The following is an 18,526-nucleotide window of genomic DNA, read 5'->3' on the forward strand; positions in this document are numbered from 1 at the left end:
TGGCTTCTTGAAGTTCTGTGGTGAACTAAGCGGCCTTCAGAGGGCGTTGTTTTGCTGGCTGGGTGGCAGAGGGGTACGAGCTTGTCGGCGCAGCAGGAGATCCAGCAGTGGAATTCCATCCAGATGGGCTGGGTGGTGTGGCTGAAAAGAATATGTTAGTTCCTCCTGCGAAGATGGGGTCGAGGGTGTGACTTGCTCTGTGGGTGGGCGTGTTGACCAGCTGCTTCAGTCCTAGGTTGGCGAGGTTGGCGAGGAGAGTGGTGGAGTCAGGGTTGTTGCGGTTGTCGAGGTGGAAGTTCAGGTCCCCGAGAAGAATGTAGTCCGTGGAGGTGATGGTGTGGGGTGTGGCAAGCTCGGCGATGGTAGTTGCGGACTGGGTGCGAGGTCCTGATGGTCTGTAGATGAGGGTGCCGCGTAGCGTCATCCTGGGGCTGGTGTGGGTCTGGAAGAGGTGGTGTTCTGTGTTGGAGTGGGGGTCACTCATGCTGAATGTTGAGAGTTGGAGGGGGGTCCTGTGTGCGATGGCGAGTCCTCCTCCTGGGCAGTGCAGGCGTTCCTTTCTCTGGATCTTGTAGCCGTTGGGGATGGCAGTGGCGATGTCGGGGCTGGAAGTGGCGTTGGTCCAGGTTTCCGTGAAGAAAGCGACGTCGGGCAAGAGGGTGTCGATCAGGTCCCAGATTTCTATGGCGTGTCGGTGCATGGAGCACACGTTGAGGATGCATGTCAGGGTTTCGGCAGTGTGTGCATCAGGCGGGCCTTTGGCGGTAGTGGGAGCTTTGTTGATGGTTAAGGATCTGCAGCAGGGTCTGCACGAGAACTGTCCATGGGTGGTATTCGGCGAGGATCTTGCGCAGTCTGCGTGTCTTCTGGGATTGAGATCGTGGAGGGTGGTTGAGTTGTAGTGGAGAGGCCTGGGAGGACCAGGGTTCCTGGCGCTGGTTGCGTCATGGACAGGCGCAGACGGGCTTGCCTTAGGCGCGACCGCACAGCGGTCGCCATAAGTAGGGGAGGGGGCGGGATCCGAGGTTGGGAGGCAGGAACGGGGACTGTGATGTGGTGGGAGGGGCCATGGGGCGACATCGGCAGGAAACCGGACAATAGTCAAGTCAAGCGGGAGGAAAAAATGATCAAGGGAGAAAAACAATCAGGAAGCAAACACAGTACAATGTACAAGTGACACTGTGAAAATAAAAAGTTACGAGTGAAGTTCAAGTTCTGAGCAACTAGATACTGGCGGGCGGCACACGCGAACCCTACGCAGCTGAGGACTCGAGGCTGCGGCGGTGAGGCAGAGCTGCTGGGGATACTGCTGGCCTGGACCGGAGGTCTAGGTATCACGCGCGCTCCCCCACAGCAGTTGCCATAAGTAGGGGTGGGGGGCAGGATCCGAGGTTGGGAGGCGGGAGTGGGCGCTTTGACGGGGTGGGAGGGGCCATCGGGCAGCAGCGGCGGGAAACCGGACAATAGTTAAGTCAAGCGGGAGGAAAAAACGATCAAAGGAGAAAAACAATCAGGAAGCAAACACAGTACAATGTACAAGTGACACAGTGAAAATAAAAAGTTACGAGTGAAGTTTGAGTTGTGAGCAACTAGATACTGGCGGGCTGCAGGCGCGAACCCTATGCTGCTGAGGACTCGAGGCTGCGGCGGTGAGGCGGAGCTGCTGGGGAGAGTGCAGGCCTGGACCGGAGGTCTAGTTATCACGCGTGTTCCCCCGCAGAGGTCGCCATAAGTAAGGGTGGGGGGTGGGATCCGAGGTTGGGAGGCGGGAGCGGGGGCTGTGATGGGGTGGGAGGGGCCCTGGGGCAGCAGCGTCGGAAAACCTGACAATAGTTAAGTCAAGCGGGAGGAAAAAATTATCAAGGGAGAAAAACAATCAGGAAGCAAACAAAGTACAATGTACAAGTGACACAGTGAAAATAAAAAGTTACGAGTGAAGTTCAAGTTGCGATCAACTAGATATTGGCGGGCTGCAGGCGCGAACCCTACGCAGCTGAGGGCTCGAGGCTTCGGCGGTGGGGTGGAGCTCCTGGAGAGAGTGCTGGCCTGGACCGGAGGACTGGGGCTGGAAGCCATTAATGTTCATTGAGTAAGGTTTGTACTATTTCTGATTTGTTTTTCTTGGCAAATACCAGTAAATCTATCTTGGGTGGATTGAGCTTTTGGTGAGTGCTGGATATCCTGGTTTGTGCAGGCAGTGTTTGAGGTGTTGGATGTCTAAAACAGAATAATCTTTCAGGTGAAGTAGCTATTCAATCACCAATCGTGCCCCACAACACAACTATAAAAATAAAAATGCCCTTTTTGTGAAAGGCCAACATAGGCGCCCATGTCATTATCGGTGTCAGCATGTAACTGGTGAATAACAGAAATGCTGCCAGTACAACCATTAATAATGGGTGTCACTAATGCAACCTCCAACAGTGAAGTTCAAATGCCTGAAAGCAATAGGCATCAATCTTTCAAAATATGAATTAACTGGCAAAGAGACAAATGCCCTTACTAGAGTCCTGTTATTTGTACCTACACAACAACTTGATGCAGTTGATCATTGACTCAAGCTCTTCAGATTCTTCAGATAAACATCAAGTACTAATTTGCTCCTAATGAACAGGATTACATGTCCTATCTACATTCAATTCCCTAATGGAAAATATTCAGTTTGACATTCTGAAATTCCAGGATTTGGTTCAGTCATACTGACAACTGTGACCTCAGTTAGGAGGTATACTAAATATTACTTTACAAAATCTGAAAAAGGTGAATTAGTGCAATTTAGAAAAAGACAGACATTGTTGACCAATGAGCTGATAAAGGTGGTTTGACTATGAAAGAGAAATCATAGTCAGCTTAGTGTTCCAGCGCACCATATTGAACTCCAAACCACCCCTTTGCTTGGTATTTAAATAGAGAATGAGCTGACAGAATGTACCCTTAACAAATGTAGGCTAAGCTAAAAAGAAGATATATGTACTCCCAATCCTCCTGAGCACCCCATTTTTGGTGGTATGGTTCGGTACTCGAAGCCCACTGGGAAAATATGTTATCTTTTTCATCAAACACTTTGTCTCTACCACTGGATCCTTTGTGCCTGACGGTATGGATTTATTCAACCTAACTAAACACTGAGCCTGATTTAGGCTCGGAGGACAGATTGTGCTTTGTCAGGAAGATAGAGTAAAATACTCAGTCGCCGGATGGAGTAAGCATATTCTGAAATTAGAGATGTCTGCCAGCACTGTGAACATCCCCATCAGGAAGCGCCATCATGGCGCCTCCTGTGAATGGGTTAAAAGTTTGACGGATGATACTGTCAAATAACGGTACCATCTGTCAAGTTTTTAATTTGTTTTGATTTTTTCAAACACTTCCAAAGAGGATTTTGTTTTTTCCATGGGAGTTTCCTCCCACGTTATGGTGGTCATTTAAATGTTTTTACTGTCTCTTACAACCAGGGAGAATAAAAACTTGCCATAAGACGCCGCTCTCTCTAAATTGGGTGCATGGATAAATGACCAAACCTCTCAAATTCATACTGTTCAGAAGATTAAAACTGCAGCATGAAGACACTGCCGCACAATGATATTGTTAGCTTGTGGGTAACTGCCTTTTAAATGATACTAAAAGTGCCAAATCAGTGCTGTTTATGTCTAAAATTTTAATATTAAAATGTTTCAGTGCAATGGGTGCATTTGAATTTTGCTGATGCACCCGATTGCAAGTCACATAACCCTTACAATAAGATGTCCCTGCGATTTATCAAACGTGAGCGAAACCACTCTAAAGGTCACAAGCAGAATAAACCAGCATAAAAGTAGGATCATGGGCCAGACAGAAAATGTTTTTACACATCACCTTTATATAGCTTTCATTACACTTTTATAACCAATTTTTGTGATATGTTAGTAGTTTTTCTGCCCCTACTCATCCATGCTCATTACGCCTCATCAGTTTTGGCACTGGAGGCTGTAATTTTATTGTATTTCTGGGCATTGATTGCACTGCTCATTTCATGCTGCATCATCCATCTTATGGTACTCATAAATGTAGCCAAGATCTGTTAATGTATGTTGCTGGTACGTTTTGCTCCCATTTTTATAATTCGATTGAATTTTGGTTTATTTCAATTTGATTTGGGGTTTACTTCATTTTTACCACCCATATTGTTCTTAATTAATCTGTTCATTGATTTTTTTTCTGAATTGTGAGTACAAGCATATTTGTCCTACTACAATTTGGCACATTTGACACTGTTTATGGTTCCAAAGGTTGTGGTCTTATTGATTCCCTTCTAAAGGATAATTTGGCTGACCAACTTGGGGATGCTTTTTCAACCTCTAATGTACTTCTGGATTTTGTTTTCATGCAGTACCCTCATTTTTTATTATCACATCACTATGGATTATCTCTTTGATATTATTTAGTATTATTGCGTGACTAAACATTAATAGTAGCATTTGTGGACTGCTGATGAATGTTCCCTTTGAAATATGTTACTATGTGTACCCCTATTTTAAATCATATGGGTATTTTATAGTCACATTGTGTGGGCTATTGGTAAACTCAACTCACATAGGTATTTATTGTCTCTTTGGAAACTGACATTGTGCGCACTCTTCTCATAATGGTATTTGATGCCAACAACACGTGCATGTGTAAAAGATCTGATGGGACTTAAAGAAGCAATATCTGATGCTTGTTTTTTCATTTAGTTGTAATCATAAAGGTGGCTACAACTTTGTATTAAACAAGCTGCTGCCAGAAGAAGACTCTGCTGGTTCCACTATGGGGGAGATCGAAACATGGACTTTTTTTTGTTACAGACTGTTAGAATAGAGATTTACCCTCTACAAATGTAATAGTTGTCTTTTAAAGTTTTACTGGGTTGTTATCTGTCTCACACTAAACACTCTGGTATTTATGTATCACTATTTGCCACCATTGTCTGTAAAAAAACTATATATGTAGACCGTATGAATAAACTGAGTCTTTGGGATTTCCATCCATACCTTTTGAGTCTTTGAGTTCTCCATCCACAGTCTTTTGCCATTTTCCGACTTTCCTAAAGTAGTCAAATCTTTACAGATAATAGTTTGACCACTGATCTGCTATCTATCCGCAGATCTAGAATAAGATAAATTGATAACATGTTGGTTCAGTCCTTCCTACGAGGTCACTGTTCATATTTTTCTTTTTTCCAGTGCGGGCTATTAAGTCCAGCATAAAAAGTATTATTGTCTAAAATGTTAACTCTGTCTGCAGGTGTCAACCAGTACATGGTGCTTCTTGGCAGCCATGTCAAACAAGCACTGCCCAACAGTATAACATGCTTGGGGAGGCTGATATGTTTTGGCAAGAATGGTTCATGGTTGTTTTGACTAAAGGCAGAAGGGTGTCATGCAAGCTCTGGTCACAAGAATGGATTATCAATTGCCAATGACATTGGAGTTCTCCATAGATGGGATTTGTATCTTTGTAATTTTTCTTATAATTGTGTTTGCAAATACATGTACATTAAGGCAACTAATTCTTGAAATCCAACATTATTGTTAATACATGACACAGGGGGCCCAAATGGCTTGAATTAGGATTGCAAATTTAAAATGTGAATTCGAACTTGGAACTGCATTTACTAACACATATCATTATGCTGTGATACTATATGGCAAAAACGTGCTTCCACAAGCAGGTAGTGCATCTCCAAGCTGGAGATGTGATGGAAAGTTTGTGATTTTGTGGGTATTCACCAATTTGTTTATTGTTGAGTATGAACAAAGGTTTTCTCAGTCCTTTCTCATCAGGGAAATGGTGGGCGATTTAATCTGGTCAAGAGCAGGTGTAAATCTGTGGACAATTAACACCCTAAAGCTGGTGGACGTGTAGAGGAAGGGATTTCTCCACAGTGAAAAATATTTGCCTCGGTAGAAAAATAAAGTATCACTTTGCAAATTAATTTTTAGTAAGCCAGTATGCACACACACTTTTACACAAGGCAAAATGAGGCTTGGGTAACTGCTTATGAAAAGTTGTATCATTGATTGGCATAGATTCCCAGGAGTAAATATGAAATTCTGTGATAATTCCAAAAAGTCATAGATCTACACCCAAATCTAGGTACAAACCTGATTTAGGAATCTGTTTGTGAATCGACTCTAACATATAAACATGATGAATAGCAACCTTTCAAATTCCATACATAAAATCCACAACCGGCAAAAGGAAATATCTGGGAAAAAATACACTAATGCCTGTATGGTTTGAATAGACACAGTATGAGACAGAAATAGAAGGGGAAAAAATGTATTTTACGTTTATTCTGATAGGCTTTGTAAACAGGAACAGATGAATATGGACTTCAACCTATAGTTTAATTTTTTATCAAACAATATGTACTACTTTTTCAGTAAGGAGGGACATAGTACAGACCTGTCAGTATCATTGCAGACAATGATCCAGGTTAGGAAAGGTTAAAAAATGTTTTATTTCTTTTGACAATTGGTATGTTGGTTGTCAAACACGGGCAACCGCGTTCCATGCAGGTAACAGGGGTGGGGCGTTGGGGCAGCGGGGGAGGGGGGCCATTTCGAGGGCCGATGCAGAGGGAAAATTAAATAAATAATTTTCCCTCGCCATCGTCCCTCAAAATCCCCCCTCCCCCCCCCCCACGCGGCCCCAAAACTGTTACCTGCATGGACCACGGCTGAACACGGGGGGATCTCTACCAGCAATACAAACTCGTATCATATAGACAAAGAGTATAAAGTAAGGTTATATTACCTGATTGTAATGATCTGTCCAAAATTCAGGTCGTAGTTGTTTACTTGAGCGATGAAAATAGCAGCCAAGGCCTCATACAGAGCGGTACCATCCATGTTAATTGTAGCACCTACTGGCAGGACAAATCTGGTGACGCGCTTATCGACTTTGTTGTTCTCTTCCAAGCATTTAAACGTGATGGGTAAGGTGGCAGAGCTGAAGAGGAGCAGAAACAATACATGAGACATGCAGGGAGTCACAGTAACATTTAAATCAAAATAGCAAAAATGAAAAGAGAGAAATGGTTTTCACATACAATTATTTGCATGATTAGATATTAAAGATTCAAACTACTTAAAACACACTTAATGAAATCAATTGTGTGCTGTGATGTTAATAATAACATCACAATAAAAAAGACATAATTAAAAATGGCACAAAATCAGTTTATTAATAAAAATGTTTCCTAGCCCTTTCCCCCACAGAATCGATAAGTTTTTTGATCACAGTCTGCACATAAAAGCAGTATATGTGCAGGCTGTGATCATAAATTAAATGTGGTGGTGGAAGTACTCCGATCAAAAATGAGAATGTGAGAGTTCATTGCCTTCTCTGAGCACTTCCACCACTGCTTTTAATCTTTGTCCAAGGTTACTACTAATAAACATACCTCACTGGCTGGTAACCTGGAGCCAATTTTAACTCACCCTTTCTTCACTTGAGAAACACACAAAAAAAAATCAAAACACTCCGCTGTAATCAGGCGTTGTAGCACACCCTTGATGTGCTAGGTATCTCGGGTGAGACCCGAATGATGAAGCCTGCCACCAACTAGGTTAGTGAGAGAGGGGTATTTTAAGAAAACCTAAAAGAACATCTCAAGCAGCCAGACAAACAAAGTATGGTAAAATTAAAACTATTACATTATGAATTGCATATTTTATATTTATCTTTTTGCAATCCTTCAGCAAAGCATTTCCACTTTCATATAGATCCCTTTGATCCCCTGATGGAAACTACTACTGTGATACACTATGCAGATGTGCACATCCAGGATTTTGTGTTGCTGCATGGGGAGCGGTACATGCTGTCACTGCCTGATGATTTTTCTAAAGGTAAATTGTCGTGGCTGCCTTGTAGATAGTGCAGCAGGTGACAAAAACAAAGCAGGGAAGTTCACAGTCGAAATGAAAAAAAGATCACAGTGTAAGTGATGGTTTGTAGTGTCATTGACTTACTATCATGGGTTTCCTAGAGTTAAAATCTGAAACTGAAAAGAGACATGCCCACACCACACCTGTTTGGACATCCTAACATAATAAAAGTTATGACAATGCACCTGGTAAACTAAATAAACGTCATTCATGAATTAGATGTAATTACTTTATTCTTACCTAGAAGATGTACCCAGGGCTGTGATGAGAGCCTGAAGGATTCCTCCAATAAACACCCAAGGGTTCTTTCGTGTCACCGCGAAGTAGAGCAAGGGAAGGACAATGACGGCATGGATGAGTAAACCAATTATGACTGTGATAGTGTACATGCCCAGCTGCCCACCGACCACACCCATATCCTCCATCTCAGCAATCTTCCCAGCAATCAAGAAGAGGATCCCAATAGGTGCATACCTACAAGCAAATCAAAAGGCAATGTCAATGGTGCATGCAATTCTCTGATTTATTAATGAGGGCTTTGCAGTGTCTTATACAATAGAGTTACTCCCCTCTACTGCTCTTTAACCCACTTCTCTAAAGAAGGCCCCACCACCCCAATAAATCAGACAAAAATATAGGAATATAGGAATCACCAAGAATCATGAACATAGTGTAAACAAATAGGTTCAATGTATATTAAAAATATGCACTCAGTGATGAGCACTGACCTAGATTAGTTTGTCTATGTATATAAAAATGCCCTTAAACTGTCTCACTTCTTTACTGGCTTTAAAATTCTCCAACTCTGTCCAGGCTACACGCTAATTAGAAATGTGCGTATTATTTGTCAATGCCTATAGCTTAAATGAAACTTCATAAAAATGTATTTACATTATATTATATGGGATATAGTTTATTTCAAAAAGAGAAAAAGGAAGGTGATGTTTTGCCCACTGCTCTTCACAGAGTGACCCCGTTGTGCAGACATCCACCGTCTAATAGAACTAAAATCTCATCAGCAACTCGGCCACCTTATAGATGTGGACACTGATGTGGATAGTGCCCCAAAGACACTTATCAAATCATTAGATGGTGATTACCAACAAGATCTGCCATTCTAACTGTGCCATACATTCAGATCTTGCTTTGAAAAACTCACAATATACATGCTCTTACTTCTAGTATATTTAAAGAGATGTAACAAATCCAATGCTTCAGAATCATCCGCTTAACTGTAATAAGTAGATGTTGTACAAACATCCTATACTTTTTAAAATCAAATAACATATTTACAGGATGATGCAAAAGCAATGCTCAGTAGTATGTAAGCTTCCTAATCGCGTAATTAGCTAGAGGTATATTTTCCACCAAGATTTGATTAATTTTGGACATCATATGTGTGGACCCAGTGCCTGTCAACCAACTTGGACATAGATAGTTTATTGAGTTATAAATATCATGTACTTTCCCTGATCTTAAATGGAATCTTTGAGTTAACCTTGGCCTGCCTGAAAGATGAAACATCCTACTCACTTCCATAATACGTGACCGGTCTGTTTCCCAAGTCATGTGCCTATATTTCTCTCACCAATCCATGAGAGGAAAATGCAATGAATGTTGCATTGTAATTAATGCACTTTCAGAATCGGTTTGTTTTTAGTGGGGAATCTCTGTGATTGCAGGTTGACAATACACATTTTTATTCTAACATGTTACAGACTGCAGAATACGCACTCTACTGCAATCCCAGACAAAGATTTCTACCACAAAACCAACCTAAGGATCAATACTCTCCCATGCTATGGAGCAAGACTCACCCACATACTGGCTGAGACATTTGGGCACAGCCATAATGGCAAGTGCTCAAATCAAAGATAGTCTCCTTGCAAACAGCCACCAAAAATCCCTGTGCCTGAACAAAATATCCAGGTGTCAAATACATGCAAGGGAATGAACAGCACTTGATATATTGCAAAGATTCATCATGCCATTAGTCCACAAACCACACATAGCTGAAAACCAATGGTACATCAACTTGCACTGAATCAGTGTTGGACTTGGCCCTTTTTGGCAGGTCCACCCCTGAACTTTTTGCCTTAAGCTCTGACATGGTGGTAGTGGTTTTAGGCCTCTGCACACTTTTGCACTGTGGCCCAGTGTAAAGTGGGTGCGCACTCTGAGAGTGTGTGTGGTGAGATTGGCCTGCCCTCCCATAGGAATGCATGAGGGATATGAGTGTCCATGGTAATTCCTGGTATGAGGGGAGTGCAGGGTCAAGTTTAGTATGTGCGAACTCGTGAGAATAAATGCTGCGCAATAGTGTGCGCAGATTTATTGTGGTTATGTTAGAAATGCCACTTTTAGAAGTTGGCATTTCTGTGTGCTGTGTGTCTGCATACATGATGTGAATTGCATATCTGGCTTGTGATTGACAGGAGCTGAGAGGGCTGGGGAATTCCAGGAGCCAGGATGAGTCTGCCCGGTGGTGAATGGAGAGATCTGCATGTAGATGGGAGGGAGGAGTTGCACCTGGGACCTGAATAGGGCTGTGCCTTCCCTGCACAATGCTGGCTCCACCTCCTGTGGTGCGTCTGATGTCGCTGCCCTGCAATCTGAAAGGAAGGAAGGAGTCATGTACACAAAGTACTCCTGAACCAATTGTATCTGGTTCTCCCATGCCTTGCACTCTTAGACAAAGGGATTTAGTAGTATAAATATAGGGGCTGTGACCCCATGTAAATGTTCAGTTTTCTCTTGCTGATTCCTGCAGGGCGTGCTGCTGCTGGGGCCCAGGGGGTGCTGCCAGGACTTTTCTTTTCTGGCTGGGGCTTGTATTCCCTTTAGGGACCTTCTGCTCCTTTTTTATCTAAGGACTTTGTGACCCTAGCGCCCTGTGAGCGGTTTGTCCTGGACTTTCCCCGAAGGAGAGGGAGAGCCTAGGGGCTGCGCAGCACCGAGCTGCAGCCCTAGCTGGGGGAATCCCCAGGTTAGGGATTCCCCCGTTGTGCATTTATTGCGGGTGCCCACCCCGCGTTTTTCTAATATAGCGGGTGCCCACCCCGTTTATTTCTTGATTTACCATGCGGGTCCCCACCCCGCTTATTTGAGCTCCAAAGCAGGTGCCCACCCCGCTTTAGATGATTATAAAACTTACGAGGGAGCCCACCCCTCATGGAGCGCCAGAAGCAGAAGTCCGGCCATCCGCATGGTTGTGGGCGGGGCCGGCGACGCCAGCCGCAGCCTCGCGGGCTCCATTTCCACTTCCCCCAGCCGGGGAGAAGCCGCGCAGAGCCTCGCTGGCTCTTGTCAGCAGGGAAACCGGTCCCCGGTGTTGCCAGTGTGCAGGGCTCTCCGAGTGAGGAGAGAGCCCCGCGGATGCCCTGCGCCAACCACTGAGGAGTCCCGGGTCCCAGGAGGTGGCCCGGGTGAAGAGGCGGCCGGAGCAAGCAGCAACCCTGCGGACCGCCGCAGAGAGGAGTCATGTCCGGTGAGTGGAGCCGGTGGGGAGGGGGGCCTATATCGAGGTACGCTATTGGTGTCTGCCCCCATTGTTGTTTTCCCTGAGCGGCCCCACCAGAGAGCGGGCCGCTCCCTTGTTGTTTGGCCTAATTACTTTCCAGAGCCTGTGGGGCTCCAACGCTTTGGGGGGGGTCATAGTTGTTTTATGAGCCAGCGTGCTCCAACGTGGGCAATGTAATTTTCAGAGCCTACGTGGCTCCAACTTGGGGCAAGTTATTTCAAACGCCCATAGGGGCCAGAGGGCACCGTGGTGCCGGGCCCGTATTTTAATTTCCAGCTGCCCCGATGGCTAGAGGGCAGCTGCCACGTCTTGGGTATAATTCTTTTCAGAGCCCCGTGTGGCTCCAACGAAGGGGGCACATTTGTTCTAAGGGCACAGTGAGAGCCCAAGCCTCACTTCAATATTACAGCTGCCCAGCAAGTAGTGGGCAGCTGCACCGTTTAGGCAACTTTTTCTTTGGGGGCATCTCTGAAGTTAGCACTCCTCTGCCCCAGTACTTTTCTTCACAGCTGCGCAGCACTTAGTGCCAGCTGCGACGTTTAGGTTTGCGCAGTGCGCACCCCTGATTCCTGCTGCATTGGCAGCGCACCCTGACTTTTGGACGTAAGGCATTTGAGCCCCTTAGAGATGGCCAGTTGGCCAGGGGGACTGTTAGGTTTGTAAGGTGCCAGGCCCTATTGTGATTTGTATAGGTGCTAGGAAATGTAATTTATATAGTATGTTTTATGCACCCTGATTTATGCTTCTAGATGTGATTTTATGATTATGAGGTTTTACCTAGTGTGTTATGTTTTATTTTATTCTCTACTGTGGTTTAGGCATGAGTAATTCCCTACTGCGGTTTATGTTAGTACGTTTATTTCCTAATGCGAGTCATGAGCACTTCTGGCCGTACACCGCTGTTTGTACCACCGTGAAGGCAACGGCTTTGTTTGCACACCTGCTCACCTACTGACTTTGTAGCGACGTGGGGGCAACGGCCGCTTCTTTCACCGCCACAACATCGGACCACAGCTCCCAGGGGCCCCAGGGACAGAGGCGCACTTGGCACGTCACTGGCTGCGCCCGGAGGCGCGAATAAAGATCGGAGCGCCGAGCGCTAAGTGGGGAGCACTTCTGGCCGTACACCGCTGTTTGAACCACCGTGAGGGCAACGGCTTTGTTTGCACACCAGCTCACCTGCTCACCTACTGTCTATGTAGTGATGTGGGGGCAACGGCCGCTTCTTTCACCGCCACAACATCGGACCACAGCTCCCAGGGGCCCCTGGGACAGAGGCGCACTTGGCACGTCACTGGCTGCGCCCGGAGGCGCGAATAAAAATCGGAGCACCTCCCGCCCCGCGGGACGCGCGCGGACAGCGCCGGGCTAAGCCCGGGCAAAGGGCGGGCCGTCAGGGGCCGAAGGAGGCTGGACTGGGCCACTCCCTTTGGTCTTTCACTTCTATCCCGGACCCTTAAGTAATATCATACTATTACTTCATATTATAGGCGTTAATAGAAAGGTATATATTTACCTGTTATTTTTGTTGCAGTTATATTCTAAAAAATGAACACTAGGCTTAGTACGAGTAGGAAATCATTGGCGGGGGGGTCTGTCAGAGGGACCATAGATCAGTTCATGACAAGGGCTGTCTCAGTGTTAGAACGTGAAATCGCATTCACTGAGCGTCGCCTATCCTCTGAATTACAGAATAAACGCTCCTCTTTGGGGGCCATCCAGCTAGCAACTACCCCATCCCATCACGGTACAGGTATAGAACAAATAAGTGACACAGGTATTCCCATACAGTTACAAGACTTACCAGATTCGCAAGTAAGAACTAGGGAACCTACTACTATAGACATCAGCATAGGATCACAAACTGAAACCTCTATCGAGGAGCAACTACCAGTGACAGCGAGTAAGTCTACTATTAAGATGAATAGCACAGCAAAAACACAAGGACCAGGGCCAGGCCTTCCAACAAAAAGAAAGCGTGGTGGAAATAAGCAAAAAGGAAGTCGAGCAATAACCTCAAAAGTTGCCACGGGCTGTAAGATTACTAAAGACCCAGCAGAAAGTAAATCTGATCTAGATAATCTGACAATACATTTCCATCAAGATCTAATGAGAAACATAGAGCAACTGGTTAAGTCTTTATTATTACCTCTCGTTGAAAGGGTAAAGAGAATGGCGGAGCAACTGGGGTCTATTCAAGATATTGGTACTGCCAACACAAACTTACTGAGGGAACTATCAGTTAATAGGTGCACCTCGAACCCCCCTGGCCCGGCGTCGATGTCAGTGTTGAAACCAACTAATCTCGCAAATAGCGCTAAGCCGTTACCCCTTACCAATGAAAACAACTTAGCTACACAGATTATGAATATAGTCCCCAGGGAGGTAAGAGACAGTGGGCCACCAAACAAGCAAAGTCATGAACATAGTAATATTGGGGGGAGATCCCATATGGATAAAAACCCAAAAGGATTCCCTCAGCATATAGATCTTCCACCAGAGGCAGAACCTTATGTTATTGTACTCACTGTGGGACCAGAGTTATTAACGGGGAACTTTGAAGGTCATCAGAATCTTAAGAATAAGGTTATGCACTGGCTAAGAGTGAACAGGCCATTACCACCCAACATAGATGGTGAAATGTTACACGTTAGAAGGTTAGGCTGGGTGGGACGTAGACCAAAGGATGTACATGGGGACATCATTATTATCAACTTCAGGGATTACAGGGCGACAAATCACATCAGAGACTGGTATCCTGAGAGATATAAGGGAGGTATATCCACTCCAGATTTAAGTTATTTTTACCCAAAGACCCTAGTAGGAAAGCCTTTGAGATCAGGATATCCAAATACCCGTACACCAGTAGGCCCCACGTTTAATATCGCTACCTCCAACCGTTTCGCCTCTCTCTCTGGACTGGAGGGGGTAGATTGACCCTCAACCCCACATTCCAGCAAATACATCCCTAAGGAGAAACAACTGACAAATGGAATTGGATTGATGTCCTGGAATATAGCCGGCCTGTCCTCCAAGTTTGACAATCATGAATGGAGGGAATACATAACCCGGTTTCATGTTATTTGCTTGCAGGAAAGGTGGGTGGTAGATCATGACCCTTTCCAGTTAGCAGGTTATGAGTGTTTCGCCGTCCCCGCACAGAAACTAGCATCAGGTCGAGCAAAAGGAGGATTAATCATATACGTGGACCTGCAACTGGAAGGAGCGTGGACCAATCTGAATTGGAGCTTGAATCACTTCCAAGCCCTAGGGCTTCAGATAAATAGATTAAGCATTATTCTGATCAACTTTTATAATGCTACGGCTTCGAGCAGGGAAGGTTCAATAATATGTGATTTATATAATCATATGACCGCTGAGATTGATCAGAGTAAATCAACAACAGCCCCATATGTAGTGCTAGTGGGCGATCTAAATTGCCATCTGTGTCCTAACCTAAAACCTAGCATGGGTGATTGGTCTGGGTGCACTGTGACAAAAGGATTGCACCTCGAACACACTGAGGAAGGGAGGGAATTAGAGAAAATCATGAAAACCCACACATTAAGACACACACTTGATTTGGTAGGTTTAGAAGAAGGAAGTGGGGTTACCCCAACATTTAAGGGGAGAGGGTGTAGCTCCATCATAGATTTCATACTAGTTTCCAATCTATTCCGGGATTGTATAAGAGGGGCTACTATTGACTGGAGCATATTTAGCGATCATAACCCGCTTGCATTATGGATAAAAAATTGGTCCTCCCAGGAAGTAACGAGAGGTGTACAGACACGCAGCATTGAAAAGGCAACGGACCAGGGGAGGCGTCTAAGATGGTCTAGAATAGACTGAGATGCCTTTTATAAGTCCTTAATTGAAAAAGGCAAAAAAGAGATTGAGGTGTGCACCGACCCCCTGGTAGATGGCCTGGCTGTGACCAAAGCATTTGAAACAATGGCCAGTTTAATAGACGGGCTGTTAAAAGCTACTTTGCCCCGGAAACAAAATAATGCCCCGAGATGGTTAAACAAAGATTGCTCACGGGCGCAGAAAGATCTTAAAGAAAGTCTGAAATCAAGACCCAGAGATAAACCACGTATAGCACAGTGTAGGATTGCCTATAAAAAGACTATTAAATGTAGGAAATTTGCCCTACAGCTCCAAACCTGGGGAGATTTAAGGGAAGCAGCAGACAGTAGGGACACAAGGGCCTTCTGGAAAATTATAAATAATCCCTGTTTTCAGGACACTGCAGCCCCGGTAATTGGTACATCTATTCTCCCTGAGCACTGGTTTAATCATTTTAAAAGCTTATATAATTATTCAATTGAGAACCTTCAGGTCGAAGAGGAGCTGTGCCCTTGGCGGGCAACTATTGAATTTACCCTTGAAGAAGTTATACTGGGTATCCAGGGGCTAACACACAATAAAGCACCAGGCCCAGATGGAATTCCCCCAGACCTTTATTTAAACAAGATAGAATTATGGGCTCCTATACTGACATGGGTAATTAATGATGCCATTGCCGTAGGTATGCCACAGTCATGGGCATCGGCAATAATAGTGCCAATTTTTTAAAACGGCAAAAAGGACGACCCGCAGTGTTACCGCCCCATATCTTTAATCGATGTGACGGCGAAAGTCCTGGGTAGAGTAATTTTAAACCGTTTGTCAGACTGGGCGGAAGAACATCACATAATCTCAGATCTTCAATATGGATTCAGGACCGGTAGATCAACAACAGACCAGTGCCTGAATCTCTATTTATTAGTGGCCAAATATACCCTAGCAAGCGACCAGGCAGTATATTTGGGGTTTATGGATCTCTCTGCCGCATTTGACCGCGTAAACAGAGAAAAACTATGGGGCATTATAATAAGATTAGGGGTAGATTCAGGCTTAGTAAACATTATGAGAGCACTCCACTGGAACACCTCCGCCAAAGTATGTATTAACTTGGCTGGAGATACTACTGCACCTTTTTGTTGTACCAGTGGAGTGAAACAGGGCTGTATATTAGCCCCGTTCCTGTTCTCTCTGTATATTAATGAACTGGAACAGGCATTATGTAAGCTGAATGTAGATACTCCAAGGGCGGGCTCCCGTTCAATCCCGGTGTTGTTATACGCCGATGACGCGGTCCTATTGGCACGAACACCGAAAGGTCTGCAGTGTCTAATAGACGGTTTTGTTGATTTTATGGACACCCTGGATATGTCAGCCAATTTATCCAAATCTTATGTCTTGCTAGCAGGTACTAAACCCTGTAAAAAATTTACCTACAGAATAGGCACACACACATTAGAACAAGTGAAAACCTTTTCTTACCTGGGTCTTTTATTTGACGGGCTTTTAAATTTTAAATTTTTAATTGAAGAACGGAGCACAAAACTGGTCTTGTCATCAGGGGCTATAATGAATTATGGACGAAGGCTGGGTTGGTGGTCACCAGAACAGGTTATGCACCTGTATGGCTCTATTTGCTGCTCCAAAGTAATGTATGGAGCAGAAGTTTGGGGCTTTGCCGGGATTCAGCAAATACAGACCGAGGAGAATAAATTCTTGAGAAAGATACTCAAAACCCCTCAAAGTTCTCCGGCCCACATTATTCATGCTGAATTAGGGAGGACACATATCGAGGACCTGATCACGGCCAGACCTCTTATGGCTTGGCTTAGGATGTGGTCCAACACTGAGGCAGATTTGAGTAGGCAAATCATCAGAGACTGCATAAGTCGGGACAAGGGGATGTGTATCCCGTGGCTTAAATATGTAAAAACCACCCTGGAGGGAATAGGATGCACAAATCTCTTCACCAACCCCACCACAATTATTCCCCAAGATAAGAATAGAATCAAGAGCTTGCTCCTGGCAAAGGTTGTTGAGCGTAGAGCCTACATTGAAGGTAGGAAGCCCACAGTCTGTGCTTACAGTATGGTAAAAACAGTAGATGGTATGGAACCATACCTCACTCTTATGCACAATGCACAAAACAGGTTTCTATTTACTCGTTTTAGGCTCAACCCCATACACCATTTATTGGCGGACCCTTCTGGTTTTACCGCTACAGTTGAGCAGAAGGGTACCTGCGGCTGCGACAACAAATCTCCACAGGATACCCTTCACTTTGTTTTATTATGCCCTTTTTTTTCTTCCCCTAGGCGTCGCTTCCTAGTAAGAATTTTAAAAAATGGTAAGTTTAGACAAGTCAAGATTGCCTTATTATATTTGCAAAGGGCTGAGGACCCACTGACCATTGCATGTATAACAAATTTTTTAAAGGTCGCTTTTAGATTAAGAAACACTAGGGGGCAGCTCGGATCAAAAAGGGCTGAATGTATTTAATGAAAATGTTTTAATCTGTAAATGCTCTGAATTGAATGTGGGTATTTTCTTCTTTTTTCTTTTTTGTACTTTTATGATAGTTTTAGATATCGAATAAAGGTTTCTTTGATTTGATTTGAGTCATGTTTAGGAGGTTATGGTCTGCTATGTTTAGGAATATGAGGATGGCGCAGAATATTTCTCGCCTGATGTGATACTGTACATGATATGATTTATGTTACAGGATGATGCTGAGTATAGTGTTTGCCAGTAATTACTGGTTGTGGTCTACATTTATGATATGTTCTTACTTTTACTATTTTTACCAAGTGATGATTCTGACAGTGGCCTCGTGGTCCTGCTATGTGTAAATAATCCCCTGTGAATATTGCCCAGTGCCAGTTGGCACAGTTTATATTGTGTGATTACCATCTAATGTGTTTTATGATAATACAAAAGCTATTTCTATATATAACCTTGTGTGGAGTTCCTTTTGTGGTGTGCCTAGTATGTTGTTGCTGTGTGTGTTGCGCAAATACTTTACACATCGCCACCGGGATAAGCCTGACTGCTTGTGCCAAGCTACCAAGGGGGTGAACAGGGGTTATCTTTGGTGTGTAAATCCCTTGCCCTGACTAGAGTGGTGGTCTCTGCCTGGCTTTGGCGCAAGCCTTAGCCAACCAGCGATCCCATTTCTAACAATCAGAAACTCCATTTAAAGCCTATGCCATTTGTTTCTCACTCCCTGAACATCGTACCTTGACAAGTCTAG

General features: G+C 44.5%; 1 protein-coding gene across 2 annotated transcripts in view; it reads right to left on the reverse strand.

Annotated features, from left to right (window-relative positions):
* The window catches only part of SLC1A3 (solute carrier family 1 member 3), a 173,475-nt gene that overhangs the window by 9,552 nt on the left and 145,397 nt on the right, over positions 1 to 18,526 (reverse strand). For both annotated transcript variants that reach the window (XM_085631060.1, XM_085631059.1), the window contains exons 7-8: positions 8,151 to 8,384; positions 6,778 to 6,972 (exon numbers count right to left, since the gene is read on the reverse strand). In XM_085631060.1, coding sequence (XP_085487186.1) covers positions 6,778 to 6,972; positions 8,151 to 8,384 — 429 coding nt within the window. The remainder of the gene's footprint in view (positions 1 to 6,777; positions 6,973 to 8,150; positions 8,385 to 18,526) is intronic.

The sequence above is a fragment of the Triturus cristatus genome, chromosome 2_1 (genome assembly GCF_964204655.1).
Source record: "Triturus cristatus chromosome 2_1, aTriCri1.1, whole genome shotgun sequence".
Taxonomy (NCBI): Eukaryota; Metazoa; Chordata; class Amphibia; order Caudata; family Salamandridae; genus Triturus; species Triturus cristatus.